The 17,122-nt window shown below is 40.2% G+C and overlaps 1 protein-coding gene across 2 annotated transcripts in view; it reads right to left on the bottom strand.

Moving 5' to 3' along the window:
* PDE4DIP (phosphodiesterase 4D interacting protein) overlaps window positions 1–17,122 on the bottom strand; it is a 217,252-nt gene that overhangs the window by 137,610 nt on the left and 62,520 nt on the right. For both annotated transcript variants that reach the window (XM_024764822.1, XM_024764823.1), the window contains exon 4: window positions 6,503–6,613. In XM_024764822.1, coding sequence (XP_024620590.1) covers window positions 6,503–6,613 — 111 coding nt within the window. The remainder of the gene's footprint in view (window positions 1–6,502; window positions 6,614–17,122) is intronic.

Genomic DNA, 17,122 nt, shown 5'->3' with positions numbered 1-17,122 from the left:
TCATATAATAATTCTATGTTCAATTTTTTGAAGAATTGTCATACTGTTTTCCACAGTGGCAGCACCATTTTACATTCTCAACCAGCTATACACAGGGTTCCCACTTTCTCCACATCCTGGCCAACATATGTTATTTTCTGTTTTTGTTTTGGTTTTATCATAGCCATCCAAATGGGTGTGAAGTTTAAAAAAAATTTTTTTAACCAAAAACACAACTATTGGTTACAACTATTTAGTGAATGAAGTCTCCCTACTTTCTTCCTACTTCTACTCCCCCAAAGAAGAGGAAATGCACAAGCAAGACTTCAAGAACCTCAGAAAGCAGAGAATAAGGTGTCAGCACACACAGTATGTACAGACATGGACACAAGAGACTCTGTGAGTTCCACAGAAATGTTTAAAAATAGTTTGGCCAAATTCACCCTTATTTCTTTCTCTTTATTTATATTTCCCCCTTCCTTACTGCACACATTTCTTAAAGTTCACATATGTAAAACAAAGGGGAAAAAAACTTAGCAGCTGACTAAACAAGGTATCCAACTATAAAAAGAAAACAGTCAACTCTGTTAAGTATAAGAAAACCACTTATTCTGCAACAGCAGCTGCAACAGCTACTTTAGACAGTAATCTGAGAAGGTGCACACTCTCTAGTATGTGTCTCCAGGTATGCAGGATGGTCATAATCCTTTACATTTATTTAACATCTAACACATTAAACATGTTTACATATAGGGAGGAGGGCAGGGCGGGAATTCATGCCTCCATTTCAGGAAACTAAGGTTCAAAGAAGTTAAGGACCAGGCCAAGGATATGTAGTAGGAAAAGGTAAATTCAGAATTCAAGTTTTCTGGGAATTCCCTGGCAGTCCAGTGGTTAAGACTTGACGCTTTCACCGCGGTGGCCCGGGATCAATCCCTGGTCGGAGAACTAAGATCCCACAAGCCATGTGGCGCAGCCAAAAAAAAAAAAAAAAAAAAAAAAAAGGAACACAGAATTCAAGTTTTCTGACTGAGTTCAAAACTTGTGTCCCTACAGTTTGATATCCCTCAAAGATACTTGTTTTTCTGTAATTGCCTCCATTGGTTCAAGTCAAGGTTCCTAAATTATATGGCCTGATGGAGTTCCTTGGGGCATCACTGAACCTTTGGGTACCTAGCACAGTAAGTCTGCACGTACAATGTTACGCATCGTATTTCCCAAAGCCTAAAGAAATCAGATTAGGACTAAAGAAAATCAGTCATTGAGACAAAAAGAAATTCAATGAAGAGAGCAGATCTTGAAAGTTCTCATACAAGGAAAAAAAATTGTAACCATGTGTGGTGACGGGTGTGAACTAGACTTACTGTGGTGATCATCTCGTGACATATACATATAGAGTCATTATGTTGTACACCTGAAATTAATACAATATGTTAATTATATCTCCATTAAAAAGAAAGCTAGGTCTTAAAAATTAAATAATATAGAATCAGGCCAAGCTACAAAGTATTAAACCAAGATGATAAAAATTTTGAATCATAACCAAGCATAGTCATAATAATTTTTGTGAAAGCAAAGGACTTTGTATTATTACAAAATAAAATATTTTATTAAAAAATGTAACAAATCTAGCCTTTCTTGTTTGTTTTTTTTTTTGAAGAAACATTTGTATGTGAGGGTGACAGTAATTGTGCTGTAATAGGGACACTTCGATTACATTATGTTATTTATACATGGGCAAACTAAAATGGAGAATTGGGACAAATAGGGCAAATTGTCCCAAATCCACTACTGAAGAAGAAGAAACTGATTTGGAATTCAAAAGTGGCCCAAATTGGATGTGTCCAGTAACTGGACTTATCTGGATAATTCTGCCATCTCCCAGTTTGTCACAACAGGGGCAAATATTGTTTGAGGGCTTACTACCATGTGAGAGGCATTGTGCTGGTTTCAATGGATTGGCTCACTTGATCTTGCTCCAGACCCTGTAAGATAGAAATTATTACAAGACCTACTTCAGCTCAGGGAAATTATAGTATTTGCCCAAGTTAACCCAGGTAGCAAGTAGTAGAACCAAGATTCCATCTCAAGCCTGTCTTATTCCTAGCTCTTAACTACTATGCCCAGTGATAGCAGAACAGTAGAAATGATAAAAATCTGGTAGGCAAGTAAAGTCAGTGGGCTGTTTATCATGATTTTAAAAACCTAGCTGTGAAAAAAACCAAAAACCAAACAAACCTAGTTGCAGAAATAAGCTACGTATAAACTTCAAAGTTTGCTCAGGAAAAATATCTAGACTCAAAGATGAGAAACCACAGCTCAAAGAAGTCAGGCAGTTTAAAGACCACAAAACAATGGAACACAACTCTTTCAACTCCTGTCTAAAGGCCAAATCGACTTTAACCGTCCAACACCAATTGTGTCATACTTAAACATTGACTCTATCTGGTCCAGGATGACAACATTCAGTTTCTCCTGTCGCTTTTGTTATTGGATCTGACCCTGTCAGATTTTAAATTCCATTCTTAGAATGGAACCTTAAATCTTTTTCAAAGCAACCTTATATAATAATAAATTCACACAAGCTTAGCAAGTAAGTAGTCATCGTGTGGCCAAACACAGTGGATGGTGGTTTTGTATGCTGTTTGGGGATTGGGTGTTTATCATACAGCAGTGGATTTCACAAATTCCAGGGTTGGGCATATTTCTAGTGGGGGCATGCTCAGCTATCATGAGAAGATGCAGGATTAGATAATCAACAACAACAACGAGGAAGTCAGCCAAGTTGCCGCCCAGAAATTATTTACCAGAGCAGCTGCTGTTCAGAAATGCTAACAAGCCAGTCTTCTTGGGAGTGGGCCATGCTCAGCTGTAAACCACTCACAGTGTTTTCTCTCTTTACTTTGCTCCAGAATCAGGAGCTCTGTGTACTGCAACGGTTTCTCCCTTCCTTGCTTTATATATTGTCTTCCCCCAAAACTGAACCTACAATTAATATTTGCTATCAAGAGGGGGCAGTGGTACCTAATCATGTAGGTATATACCCTAGTTGTTCTGTGCTGAGGGTAAGCAGCCTCCTCCTGTGTGTTTAAATATTTACAGAAGCTGAAGCTTAAAGGGTAGTTTAACTTAAACATTCAACCAAAAATAGCCAGTCTCGCAGAACCAACTCTTATGTATAGTTTAATACTATTTTATTTCTGAATTCTCTGAGCATCTTGAAAGAGAGAAACCCTTAACTCCTTTTTTATTTACTCGCTCTGAAGTTGATACTTTTAGGTTTTTATGTAACTCTCTAACTCTTACAACTTCTCTTAAAATTAAACAGCCTTGTAGCTTCCTTTACAATTAAGAATTATGTATATCTACTTTAGTCTCTCCCTCAATCAGCTACATAAAGGAGGACTTGCCACTTGGAAAGAAAAAGACAGAACCCACTCTCCAGTCCTTTTCTCCTGCAGTTTCTCATTTTTCCCTTCCCTGTAGTCATTATGGTGAAATGCTTGATTGCCTCTAAGACAGTAACTTTTTACTCTTCAGTACAAATATCTCAACAAAAGTCTGCAGTAGTAAAAATATGCGAAATGATAAAATAGTTACTATTCATAATAGAATTTTATTACATGTTTCACAAATACTGGTTTTCTTTAAGAGAATCCATGCATACAGCACCCAAATTATTGCAGATTCTCACTTAGTTGGGCATGATTTAATGCTTTTACTATATTTAAAGAGTCCTTCCAACACTAAAAAAAAATCAAGCTAAGTTTAGTCACAGAACAGGGCTCTAAATTCTTATCTGAACTACCTGACTTACCATGTGATGCACTGCACATCACTCTCCCTGTCTCTGCCAACATGGCTGCTAATTAATTGTCCTAAACTTGTGGAGTCACAAAGGGACTAACATGGATGAACGTAAAACACATTCATGGGAACGTCTGAGGGTGAGATTAAAGGAACCAAATTGCTTTACCATTTTAAAATATCATAATAACTATTACTACTAGTAGGCATACAACTACTACCCTCTCATACCTGTAGGATGCTATGAAGTTTACAAAGCGCTTTGATTATGTCTTCTTATTTAATCTTTATGGCTGCTATTTATTCATACTCTCAACAAATAATTTTCAGGGCCTATGGTGCTGTGCATAATTCTTTTTTTTTTTTTTTTTTTTTTTTTTTTTTTTTTTTTTTTTTTTTTGCGGTACGCAGGCCTCTCACTCTTGTGGCCTCTCCCGTTGCGGAGCACAGGCTCCGGATGCGCAGGCTCAGCGGCCATGGCTCATGGGCCCAGCTGCTCCGCGGCATGTGGGATCTTCCCGGACCGGGGCACGAACCCATGTCCCCTGCATCGGCAGGCGGACGCTCAACTACTGCGCCACCAGGGAAGGCCCTGTGCATTATTCTTAATGCCAGTTCTACAGGGACTGGAACAGGCTCAGAGATGCTAAGTAACTCGCCCAGGTCTCTGATTGTCCAAGGCTCCTGATCTGTGGTTTTCTAATCCCTTGTCCTTCCATCAAAATGCAACTGCCCTGATTTCTATCAATTCCTCATCACTACATAGTGTGATAAACTAACTTCAACTACGATGTTTATGATTGATAACGGCTTTATGTATTCTGCTTCCCAAATAAGGGCATTTTAACCTAGGCTGTTGGTGCTTCCCAAATAATCACAGCCAAACAGGATGAGTAATGTGACAGGCAAATGGAACAAAGGTATGGTGAGAAGGGAAAGGAGGGGACACAATAGTTTGAGATTCTCCATATTATAGGATGCCTGTAGCTGCCTGACTACTCTGCTCTTAGACCAGGAAGAGACAGGGCCGCTTCTACTTCCTGAGTGGGACTAGTGGCAATACAGGAGTCTAACAAAGGGTTGACACCTCTGCATGTGACAATGTCCTGTGGCCCACTTACCCCCACCATACCTCGGTGCAGCTCCTATAATCCTCTCAGTCACACTTCTCCAGTACAGCGACGGTGCCCTCTCACACCCACCCAGAGTGTCCCCTCAGCCAGTGCAGAGCAGAGGGTGAGACCAACTGACTCAAGCGGTCATTTGATTCAAGCTAAAAAAATCCTTTCCCTCAAATTATCTATACGAAATTGCCCCTTTCTTCTGTCTTGCTTTGGAGACAGTTAATGGGAAAATGTCCCTCCCTCTGCACAGTGAACAAATTCATTCACTATTCCTACTCCGAGGCAAATACTGCACTCACGCTCCCCTTCTCCCTCTCTCAGTTACCAACCCTCACCTGGCAACATCCCCCTCGACCCCTGGCAGCTCCATTGAGGTACATTCACTATATAGTCACATAAAAGACAAAAGATGAGTCTGGATTAATTTCAGGAAAATTCAGGTTAAAACATGGAAATCCAGAAAAGTCAGAAAATAGGGCTAAATCCCTCAGATTTAGCAGTTCATCTTAGTTGAATTTACCAAACAGTGGTTTGGGTCCGAAACACCAGTTATTCCTCTGATCTAAAGTACTATCTAGCAGCCTGTAATGCTTCCCAAACTCCTTCTCGACAGGACAGGGCACACATAGATAATGATAATATTGGTATAGTCCTCTGGTGCAAACAGCTGGAGATTTAGAAACTGATAAAGTCAGAGGCCACCAGCTCCAGGTCGCTCAGGCCGCTTCAGGTCCTGCTAGCCCAGACACTAAGAACGCTAAGGAAACCAACATTGTGGCAACCAGTTAGGAAGCTTAATCCTTGTAAACCATAGCCTAATGTCCTCTTACCAAGGTGCTGTCTCATCTCACCCTCAACTCAGCCAATCCCCTCTGTCTTCCTTCCCAGCCCCACTCCCCCATCAATCAAGACAGCCCTCCCTTTCAGGGAAGCCGCCATTCCCTCTCCCACCCCACCCAAGGCCAATGGCTGTTCATTCCATCAATACCCTTTCTTCATTCTAAGGTGAACTATTCCTAAAGATGAAAATGCCTAAGACCCCGTCCTAAAAGCCCATCTGCATAATCTTCAAAAACAAACACGAATCTCTCAAGGAACAGAAATGTCCTCAGCCCCTGCCCTGTTCCCCGTGGCATCATTCCCTGCCCCCATGTGCCAGAGCTAGAAGGGTCCCTTCTCTAAGCAGAGCGTGTGACTTGAAAACTACCAGCTTCAGTCACCTCTGGGGCTTGTTTAAAAATGCAGATTTCTAAGCTCCCCCTCCCTTACTAAATCAGAATCCCTGGGGGTAAGACAGTAATCGACACTTGAAACCAGCCCCCAAGGGGATTGTTCTACACAGTTCCAAGCCAGAGGTCGAGAGCCTCTGATTGAATCCAGCTCGCTCTCTTTACAGAGTAGGAAAGTAGGCAACAGGCACAGATGAGGTGAAATGGGCTTGTCCAAGGTCACACTGGCGTTAAGGTGACCAGACCAGGCCGGGAGACCGCCTACCCCACTGATTCGCACAGCACCAGCTAGGAAGAGCTCGGAATCTGGATGTGTCCACCACCAGCCCCTGCCCCCCACGAGCCGCAGGCCCCCGCACTCACCCTCTTGTAGATGTCCTCCCTGCTGGCCTCATACTTCTGCTGCATGCGCTCCTCCAGGAAGTAGATGCGCAGCTTGAGGCTGAAGTTCTCCTTCTTCAGGTCATTGAGGTGCTGGGACAGAGTGCGATATCCATTAGACATGGTGGGCAACCCATGGGGAGGAGCACATGCCCAATCGCCCCCTCAGCCCAGGAACGTGGTGCAGCTGCACCGCGGCATGAAGCGAGCCGGCGGCGACGCTGCGAGGCTACGGCGACATGCCCCTGATGGCTGGCGCTCTCTCCCGCACTTGGGCCTGGGCTCGCTGCTCTGGGTGCTGGAGCGCAGCGCGCTTTCCTTTTTTACCTCGGGAGATATTTGCGGAATCCCTGACAGAGGAACATGCTGCGTGAACTCAGACACAAGTGGTGTAACCCGACTCCAAGCTAGGACTCGGCTCTCACCCTCCCTCAGCCTCTCAGGCCCAACTGTAGGCAGTTAACAGTTTCTCAGAAAAGAGAGGGGGCTGACCCTCAGAAGCTTCCAGGAAATGGGGAATGGGAGTAATTCAAGGTGATGGTTGGGTTGCAAGGACACAGAATGGCCCACAAAATGGCGACCACGTATCAAATATCCCCCTTCTGTCAGGTGCAAATCTTAAAGAACGACTAATCAGAGGGGTTTCTAATTTCCTTGAATGATCCAGAAGCTCACCTCTCATCAGCTCCTTCCCAGTTTTATTCCCTGGACCTTTCCAGCCCTGAGGCAGTTAAAGAAATAGCCTTTATTACCATGCCCCTCCCCCCATACACACCTGAGCCACCTCCAAAGAAAGGGCCAATCTTCTAGTTCAGTGGAATCTTTGCAAAAATCTGTTTACCAGTTACACAAGCTCCAAGAGGCAGGGTCAAAGGTTCCTCCCTCTAAGGGATGAGGGCGAAAAGAGGGTGGGAGGTGATGGAGGGAGGTGTCAGGCTGGAGCCCAGAGATTTTACCCAGTCACTAGTCCTTAACTCCGGCACCTGTCAAGTGGAGCTAGGCACTCATCACCAGATCCTGCTCCTAAAGCAATTTAAGATCCTTGAATGACAGCTGCAACGTTGGCAGGAAGTATTATTTATACCACACCACACGGGACATTGAAGGTGACTGGGAGACAACGCCACAGCACAGATACCAAACACAGGTTCTTGGGTGCAGTAATACTAGCTTGAAAACAAATTAATATTAACATCCAAAGTAAAGGAAACAAAAACTTTATACTTAATTCACATATAAGGTTCCTCCCCAACCTACCTGCTCTTCATTCTTCTAATTCTTTCTTCACTCTTCATAGTAATTCCAATCAACCTCCCTTTTTTGTACACAGCAGGTAGTATGTTGGGCATGAGGAATACAAAGATGAAGACAGTCCCAGCCCTCCAAGAGATAGGTGGCCGTAGAGATGTAGGTGCATATGTTTTACATTATAATCCTCCAGGCCTGTGTTATTCAAACATTTTACATTTCGCACTGCAATCCAGTGCATGCACACACACACACAACTGAAGTAAAAGTTCCCCAAAGTAATGTTAACCATCACTATGTAGGATGCACTCTGATATTTCCTATTCCGTTTCTCTTTTTGGGAGTGACCCACTGAATTGATTCCATGACCCACTAATACGTTTTGTCCTAAAGTTTGAAAAATACTGAATCTGTGGGAACCCAGAAGAAAGAGTGATTCATTCTCATTAGGATGGTGAGAGAAAGAAAGCTCTGACTTGCACTTTGCTTTGAAAGACAGAAAAAATTTGAGTGAATAAAGTGGCCTCAGGAGGGCATAATTAGAACTGAGCATTCTCTTCAATAGAGCTGGATTATAAGTAAGCAACACATTTCTTACCTAGACCACTGGTAACTTAAGACAATATATTCTTCATTTAAAAAAAAAGGGCACATTTAAAATGCATTTAGCTAATTTCATTAAATCTGTGCTCTTAGAATAAATAAATTTCACCTAGGCTTACTTAGAGACAGTGAGGAAGAGAAAAGTCTGAGGTAAGACTCAAGAAGATGCTTTTCTGGTCCCAGCTTTGTTACTAAATAGACGTATGACCTTGGGAGTACACTTCTCCAGAGGCCTAACTGTCCTCATTTATAAAATGCAGTGGTTGGAAACGGTGATTTTAAGGCCCTTTCCTGGTCTAAGCTCCTAGAGGAATAACCTGATTATTATTACCTCCATTTTGCACAGGGGAAACCAGGTGCCAGATCCTAGATTAGTGTTTAATCATGCTTTTGATGTCTACTTGGATTCTTTCATCATGTAAGATAATTTAATAGAAGCTTTATGGAAAGTAAAATTGCATATGAATGCAGGTGCTCTTATCCAACCTATATATTTCTTTCTTCACATTAAGCCTATTTTCTCTTATGCCCTGTGATCCCTTGTTCTTTTCCTATCTCTCTAGCCTCTTCTCTGTTTGTTTGTTTTTTTCTTTTTTTCCTGGCTCTTTAAAGCTACTACTTAAATGATAATTAGTCATTAGCCTTCTGATTTTTTTCTCTTCACACTTTCTCCCTTAGAGATTTTATCCACTTTTAGGGCTTTGACTTTTGCCTCCCAAACAGTCCCCAAACCTCCAACTGAGTTGTCTCACCCAAGATCTAGCCCTACATATCCAGCTGTTGGCTAAGTAGTTCAACTTGAATGTGCCATTCTCACGACAAACCTCATGGCAAAAACTTTTGCAGCAGTGTCTATCATGTCTGCCAGAATTCATCCAGCTAGTTCTTCTCCTTGTTAAAGCTAAGACAACCCATTATTTTAAAAGCATTATTTTCAAAACTCAAATCTTATCCTGTCATCTCCTTTACTTAAAAATCCTTCACAGGCATCTCATCACTCTTAGTATAAAAGAAAAAAAAAAAAAATCACACCCTCTCAAGACACCCTGCCTCTTTTTTCAAGTCACTTTCTCAAGTTTGAATTCCACCCAAACAAAGCTTTTCCTGCTACGCCAGACTGGAAAAACTTTTTCCTCTTGAGCTCCTAGGGCAAATACTAACGTTTGGCAAGTGCTCGTATGCTGCCTCATGGTAATGCTTTTCTGTTGTCCTGCAGGGTTATTTACACATTTTAGAGCTTTTAACTTTTTCATGTGTCTACCTCTCCAACTAGTCTGTAAGCTGCCCAAGGGTCAATGACTTATATGCCTCTCTATATTCCTTCAGCTCCCACAATTGCCAAGAAGACCTCTCCAGTTAATTCTTCCCACTGTGCAGTATACAATCACCTCAGTCAAACTAGAGTGTTTTGAGGGCTGGCAAGGCCTATTTTGTGTCTTTGTATTCTCATTGCAGAATATTTAGGACGCACTCCCTAAATATTTGTTAAATTAATGAATAGATAATTATTGCATATATATTTCATTTTTTGCTGATTTGATCTGTTAAATATGGGCTAGCTTGCTTATGTTAGCTTGGCCAAAAAGTTCGTTCGGCTAGGATCTTATGAAAAAACCCAAACAAACTTTTTGGCCAACCCAATATTATTCTCATAACTTTCCAATGATATAGAAAAGTTTGTTTTAATGGTTCCAAAGAAACTACATCTGCTAGAATGGTGACTAGAAAAATAATGTTTTGTTCACTTAAATTTCTAAGTTTATATGCCCATCTTGACTTTTCTCCTGAACTCCAATCTACACCTAACTTCCTAGTAGAAAGCTCTACTTGAATATGGACAGCTCATACTCGTGATATATAAAACTGAATTCCTAATTTTTCCCAGCACATATGTTCCTTCCTCTTTGGACCCCATTTCAGTTTGTAACCACCAATATTTGCAGTTGTTTGGGCCAAAACCTTTGAATTATTCTTGACCCTTCTTTCTCATGCACATCATCTCATCTGTCTGTAAATCTGTCTATCAAGATTTCTATTTTCAACACATATAGAGAAGCTATCTACCACCACTGCCACTCGTACCTTTGCCACTCTGGCCCAAGATACTGTGAGGTCTCCTCTGAGTTATTTGAATAGCCCCTTAACTGGTCTCCCCACTCCCACCCTTGCTCCCCTATAGTCGATTCTTAGCGCGGCAGTCATATCACTATGAGGGTTACAAAATGTCAGATTGCTCCTCTGCTGGAAACCCCCAATGGCTTCCCATCTAATTGAGAGTGAAAGGCTAAGTCAGTCGTTTTGTTAGCCCATAAGTCCCAAGGCCCTGTATAATCTGGAGCCTCTCCCCTACCCTCTCTTCTACTTTTTTCCTACTACCCTTCCCCTACGTACTCTGCCCCGGCCACACTGTTTCTCTTTGCTGTTTCTTAAAAACACCAAGCACCCTCCCTCCTCAAGGCCTTTCAGCTTATTGATACTTCTGAATAGTATGCTCTTTCTTTAGTTATCTGCATTCTCTTCCTCACCCTCTTCAAGTCTTTGATCAAATGTCACTTCCTCTATGAGGTGACCACCCTATTTAAAACTGTTACTCACCCTATGCCTCACCCCAGACCTCCATGTCTCCCTTCATTGTTTTTTTTAATCACCTTCTAAAATATTATATTTACTTATTTATTTTGTTTCTTGTCTGTCTCTCCCTACTAGCATGTGAACTCCATGAGAAAGCCAGGATATGGGCCTGTTTTGTTCACTGCTATATCACCTGTACCCAGAATGGTGCCTGGCACATAGTAGGTGCTCAAGAAATATTTAATAAAAGAATGGATGAATAACTAACCTGCTGACTTTGACTTCATTGGATTTAATCCTAATAGAATTCAATCTGTATACAAGATTATGCAGATCTTGTAGGAGGAAGAGCATATCTAAAGGTAATTTTATAAGTAAAATTAATTCTTCTAATAGACTAATTTTAATGCAGAATCTGAACTATGTACAAGAGTTCTGAGTAAATGGGGAATAATATATGATAAATAACAATCAAAGGGCAGTATGAACTGTACAAATAATAAAAACTATAGCAATTAGGAAAGAGAGGCTACCAGAGAAGGTTCCAGAGAGAAGTGACATTTTTGCTCTCCTTAAAGGATGAATCAAGTTTGCATAGGCTGGAGGGAGAATACAAGGCAATCTAGGCAGGTAGAACATAAGCAAAAGTGCAGAGGACCAAGTGGACTGAAACAAAGGGCACATGCTGTCCTGTAGTGGGTGAACAGAGAGGACAGGAAGTGAAGAACCATTTTAGAAAGACCTTGAAAGTCAGGATGAGGAGCCCGAGAGTTTGTTCCTTTAGCAGATCCTGGTTCTCAGTTTGAACAAAGGGCGAGGAACTACCTACTACTTACTTTATTTGCTTATTACTTATGTTTTGTTTTATTTGTTTGTGTTTTGTAGCTTTATCAAACAAAACCACACACACCTGGGCTGTTCACTAGACCTCCTAAATCAGGGCCTCTCAGAGCTTTGGATAAGCTCTGCACTGCTTAGGAAACAAACACTGCAGGTTCTTGAGCAAGGGGCAGTGCTTCTATCTTTGTTCTTCCTTTTTAATGTAGTATATAGAAAATCTTTACTCTTCTCTGAAAATATTTTTTCCAAACATTAACAGTTCTCCCCTGCTCCTTCCTTAATTTCTTCTTCCCACAGCTTCTTAATGTATTAGTCCAGACTGGAAACAAGACTTTAATAAGAACTCAATCAATGCCAACAATAGTAGGAGATTACAACCCAGCTGTTGTACGTCATGCCCCATTAACATAACCGACTGTCAAGTCAGCCTTTAAAAACAACTCAGCCTCAATTTGCTTAATCATATTCAGACCCCCCAGATAGTTCTTACAATGGAAATGCTTGAAAACATATTGATCTCTTACCAATCCCTCTCCTAAAAATACAGTTCCACTCCACTAAAAATGATTAATCATCTTAATTCACACATTCTTTTCAAATATAATGAAACTTTTGCAACTCAACTTCACCAATTTGATATCTGTGATAATTCATAATTTTACATTTCATGAAAATAAAAATATTCGTAAATAACTTAATATGGTAAGCAGAGGAACGGGAGAATAGTGTTTTAAGCAACCCTTGGCATTTTACTACCCACTTACAAATTGGCAATAAATATTATCACTATTATACATATTTATCTAGGTGGGATAGCACAGAATTGTGGAAAGGGCAATAGCTTTTGAACCAAGGAGATCTGGGTTCAAATCTCAACTCTGCTATTTTCTAATTGTATGACTTACGGAAAAATACTTAATAGTAATTAACTGTTGGAAAGGAGTCAGGAGGTCGGATTGGGGTAGGCTATTAAGAGTGTTGCAATTGCATCTGTAATGTGAACTTTTATTTTTCAATATGAGGCAAATAGAGCAAAAATAATATGTGTTAAAATTTAGATATTGGGGGGACTTCCCTGGCCATCCAGTGGTTAAGACTTCACCTTCCAATGCAGGGGGTGTGGGTTCAATTCCTGGTCAGAGAGCTAAGATCCCACATGCCTTGTGGCCAAAAACCCAAAAAAAACATAAAACAGAAGCAATATTGTAACAAATTCAATAAGGACTTTAAAAAAATGGTTCAAATCAAAAAATCTTAAAAAAAATTTAGATATTGGATACATGGACAAGTGTTTTATTGTTCTTTGTATGTTCTTGTCTGTGAAATAGTTTATTATTTTAAAAAAACTATTTTAAATGGAATGAAACTAGGGATTACAGGAAGGCAGCTTTCAATTAAATATAAGAATAAATTCTCTAGTAGAGCTGGATGCAATGAACTTATTGCCACACTCCATCCATACATTCATACATCAAATATTTACTTAGTACTTACGTTATGAGAGATAGTAAATCTCCTGCCACAAAAAGGAATCAACTGAAACTAAAGGACCACTTGTCAGGGATATTGTTAAGAATCTTCACACCTCCACTAGGTTAGTTCTGGAGAACTTTTAAGGTCTTTAGCCATCCTGAGATTCTATGTTTGAAACATATTTTCTGATAGAAACGATATTACCAAAGGCAGCACCAATGAGAGAGCTGTCACTTTTTGAAAGATCTCAGAGCACCCCACCAGCTCTCTTATGGTAGAGCCCTAAAAGGTAGTGGGAGTCTACCTGTTCAGACTGAGTGCTCTGGTTGCCTTGCACAGGAAAAGGAAGAGGAGATAAGTGAGCGTAAAGGACATGTTATTCCAAGACAAAAGCAGCAACAACGACTAGGGGCCTAAGGATGACTCTCAACAGACTTTGCTAACTGTTACATTTTCAAAACAGACCTGTGGGAAGGTCACACCAATGGCTGGAGAACGCTTCCTGCTCTTTAGCACCCAGGAACCCTACTTGTTTTGGATTAGACGGCAGGGATAGACATGAAGGGATGGGGCAAGGAGAAGGAGGAGGATGGTTTGTTTCACATATAAATATTTTATTTGTAATACATCTATGTGTCTGGGTGTCCTTATGCTTTTCTGATAAAATCTAAGTTGGAGAATTACAAAAGTTAAATTACTGGCTGTTTTGAATGACTTTGACTTGTATTACAAAATTAATTAGATATAATTACACTATCTTCACGACAACAATCACTTGTATAGGATTTGACAATATACAAAGCACTTCCATATATGTATTATTTCATTTTATCTTCATTACAACACTGTGAAGTAAGTGGATTGGATATTATTATCCCCATTTTATACTCCAGGAAAGTAAGACATCAGGAAGTTAGCCGATTTGCTTAGCTAGAAAGTGGAGGAGCACAGACTACAGCTTCCAGCAGTCTGACCCATATTTCATACTCATCAGGGCCTTACTCATGACACTAGATGACCCCTGTGAACCTAGGGTTCCCCTGTGACTAATAAGGCACTTCCAATTCTACCTTAGGTCCCTGCATATTTTCAAAAAGTATCCTTCATTATAAATAATATTGCTTGTGACCTCAGAGGATCTGACCACCTGAACCTATATAAAACATAGTTTTCTCCATTTTCAAGGTGACTAAACCAAAGCTAGTCTTCAAAAGATTAAACATAGGGTTACTATAGGACCTAGCAATTCCACTCCTAGGTATACACCCAAGAGAAGAGATACATATGTCCACACAAAACAGAAGCATCATTCGCAGAGTCAAAAAGCAGAAACATCCCAAACATCCAAAAACAGAAGATTGAATACACAAAGTTTAGCATATCCATATAATGGAATACTACTCTGTCATAAAAAGGAATGAAGTACTGACACATGCTATAACACAAATGAACCTCGAAAACATTATATAATGTGAAATAAGCCAGGCACAAAAAGTCACATATTACATGATTCTATTTATATGAAATTTTCAGACTAGACAAATCCATAGGGAAATTAGATGAGTGGTTTCCAGGGCCTGGGGGAAGAGGGAACAGGAAATGACTACTAATGGGTATGATGGGTTTTTGGGGGGGTGATGAAAATATCCTGGAACTAGATAGTGGTAATTGTTGCACAACTCATTAAATATGCAAAAAACATGGAATTGTACACTTTAAAAGGGTGAATTTTATGGTATGTAAATTACATTTCAAAAAAGCTGTTATTTAAAAAAGAAGAAAGAAACTAAAGCTGTGAGAAGTAACACATCCAGTCCTTTGCCTTTTACAAAGGACTTTTCTATGATAAAGATTCAATTTCAATTCAGTTCAATTCAGTTAAAAGCAAATGGTTTAGAACTGACCATTTCTAAATACATATTAATCCTACTTAGATTATGGGGCCCTAACATAAAGGCTAGCTAAAGTATACTTTAAGTGGCCCTCAATATTAAATACTCATGGATTGCTACGTTCTATCAAAAGTTAAAGTTTTGTTACAGTCCTTAAATAAAACAGAAAGAAAACATGATCCACCCTACATTTTGACAGGAAAAACATACTCATTTGGCTGCCCTGAAGAATATGCATAACTTCTGCAGAACATTCTAATAAGGAAAATGTCAATCGAAGTCAATCAACTTGGTCTTCCACTCATCAACCCTTTCACTTCCACACAGGGTTTCTGTCCAGTGTTCCAGAAGCCAGCTGTTGATGCCTGCCTCAGAAAGCAGACTGAGAACTCTACAAACATCTGGCTTTTTTTCTTTGGGGTTGCACAATAAACAAATCTTTCTTCTGAAACTCTGTTTCTGAAATTTCAACATAATCCCTGAAGTTTCAGTCCTTTAAATGCTAAAATATTAACAATATCATTCAATTTTTTCCCCTTAAACTCAGAAGCATACTGATACCCGTCCTCTACACAGCCTTTTCTTGAAATACGTGGCCTGATGGCAAGACAGCTAACAACAGAGCTATTATATCAGGTCGATAAATAAACCCTGTCTTAGGCAGCATCATTGTGTAGATAAATGGCAGGGGTTCCAGTGATGTTCCTGCTGTCTTCCCCCACCATAGATACACACCCACGCTACCCACAATGATCCTGGAACAGCAGGGTGTTGTCATCACCATATTGGAGCGCTACGAACTATATAAAAACAAAACAAAACAAATAACAACTTCCCTGGTCACCAAAAATAAATGGCCCAGCCAGAAATAGCACTGTCAGAGACAGTTAAATAAGTTCCATGGCAAAACGACAGTTGAGCTGCACTGATGCTGGGAGCTCCCAAGGATTCCTAGGCTCCAAACTAGATTCTCCTACGGTTTGGCCCGACCAACAAGAGCAGGGCTTGGTGTTGTTTGTTCACAACTGGTTCGACCCAGGAAGATTATTTGCTGAGCTTTTAGTATTCAGATGGAACGTGTCAATTTATGGCCTCACCTATTTTTCTAGATTTTCATTAATTCTTTCTCCACCCTTCTCTAGGAAAGAAGGTGATTTCAAAGGCACAATTAAGACTTTGTCTAGGCATAAGAGCTGAGTTCACAGTGATACCATGAATAACCATGGCAGTAACAATAAGGCTTTGACCGAGAGTAGCAGGTGGTAGGGGGAGATAAAACCAGCTTGAACCCCATTCTATACTCTAGTGCTCCAGCCATGACAAAAAGCCTCCTGTTGCTGAACTTGCTCTGCTGCCTCCAGGACTTTTCACGGGTAGCAGTGTCAGCCTGGAAAGTCATTCCTCTTCAATTTCCATTCAGCTCTGACTTCACTATCTCCAACTAGCCTGTACGGATTTGAATTAGATATTACCTACTAAAGGAAGCCCATCTGACCCTAAAGTCTGGGTAAGGGTCCCTCCTGAGTACCTCCACAGCATTGTAATGATTACATTCTGTTGTAACTGACTAATCTGTAAACTCCCTGAGGGCAGGAACCATGTTTGCCTATCCATTATTGTATGTACAGTGCTTAAGACATTATGTTGTATACAGTAAGCACTTTAGAAATATTTGTTGAATGATTAGATAAATAAAAGGAATGCACGTTATTAAAAATTCAGATAATACAAAAAGTTATAAAGAAGGTAAAAATCATGGCTAATCCTATTACCCAGACCTAATCACTTTAAATATTTTGGTGTATATCCTTCCAGACTTTTCTAGTTTTTCTCCCTCAAAAATGAGATCTTATAAATACTATGATATCACTTATATGTGGAATCTAAAAAATACAACAAACTAGTGAATATAACATAAAAGAAGCAGACTCACGGACACAGAGAACAAACTAGTGGTTACCAGTGGGGAGGGAGG

This window comes from Neophocaena asiaeorientalis, unplaced genomic scaffold (assembly GCF_003031525.2).
Source record: "Neophocaena asiaeorientalis asiaeorientalis breed wild unplaced genomic scaffold, Neophocaena_asiaeorientalis_V1.1 scaffold62, whole genome shotgun sequence".
NCBI classification, from domain to species: Eukaryota; Metazoa; Chordata; class Mammalia; order Artiodactyla; family Phocoenidae; genus Neophocaena; species Neophocaena asiaeorientalis.
This window is presented reverse-complemented; position numbering and strand designations above follow the sequence as displayed.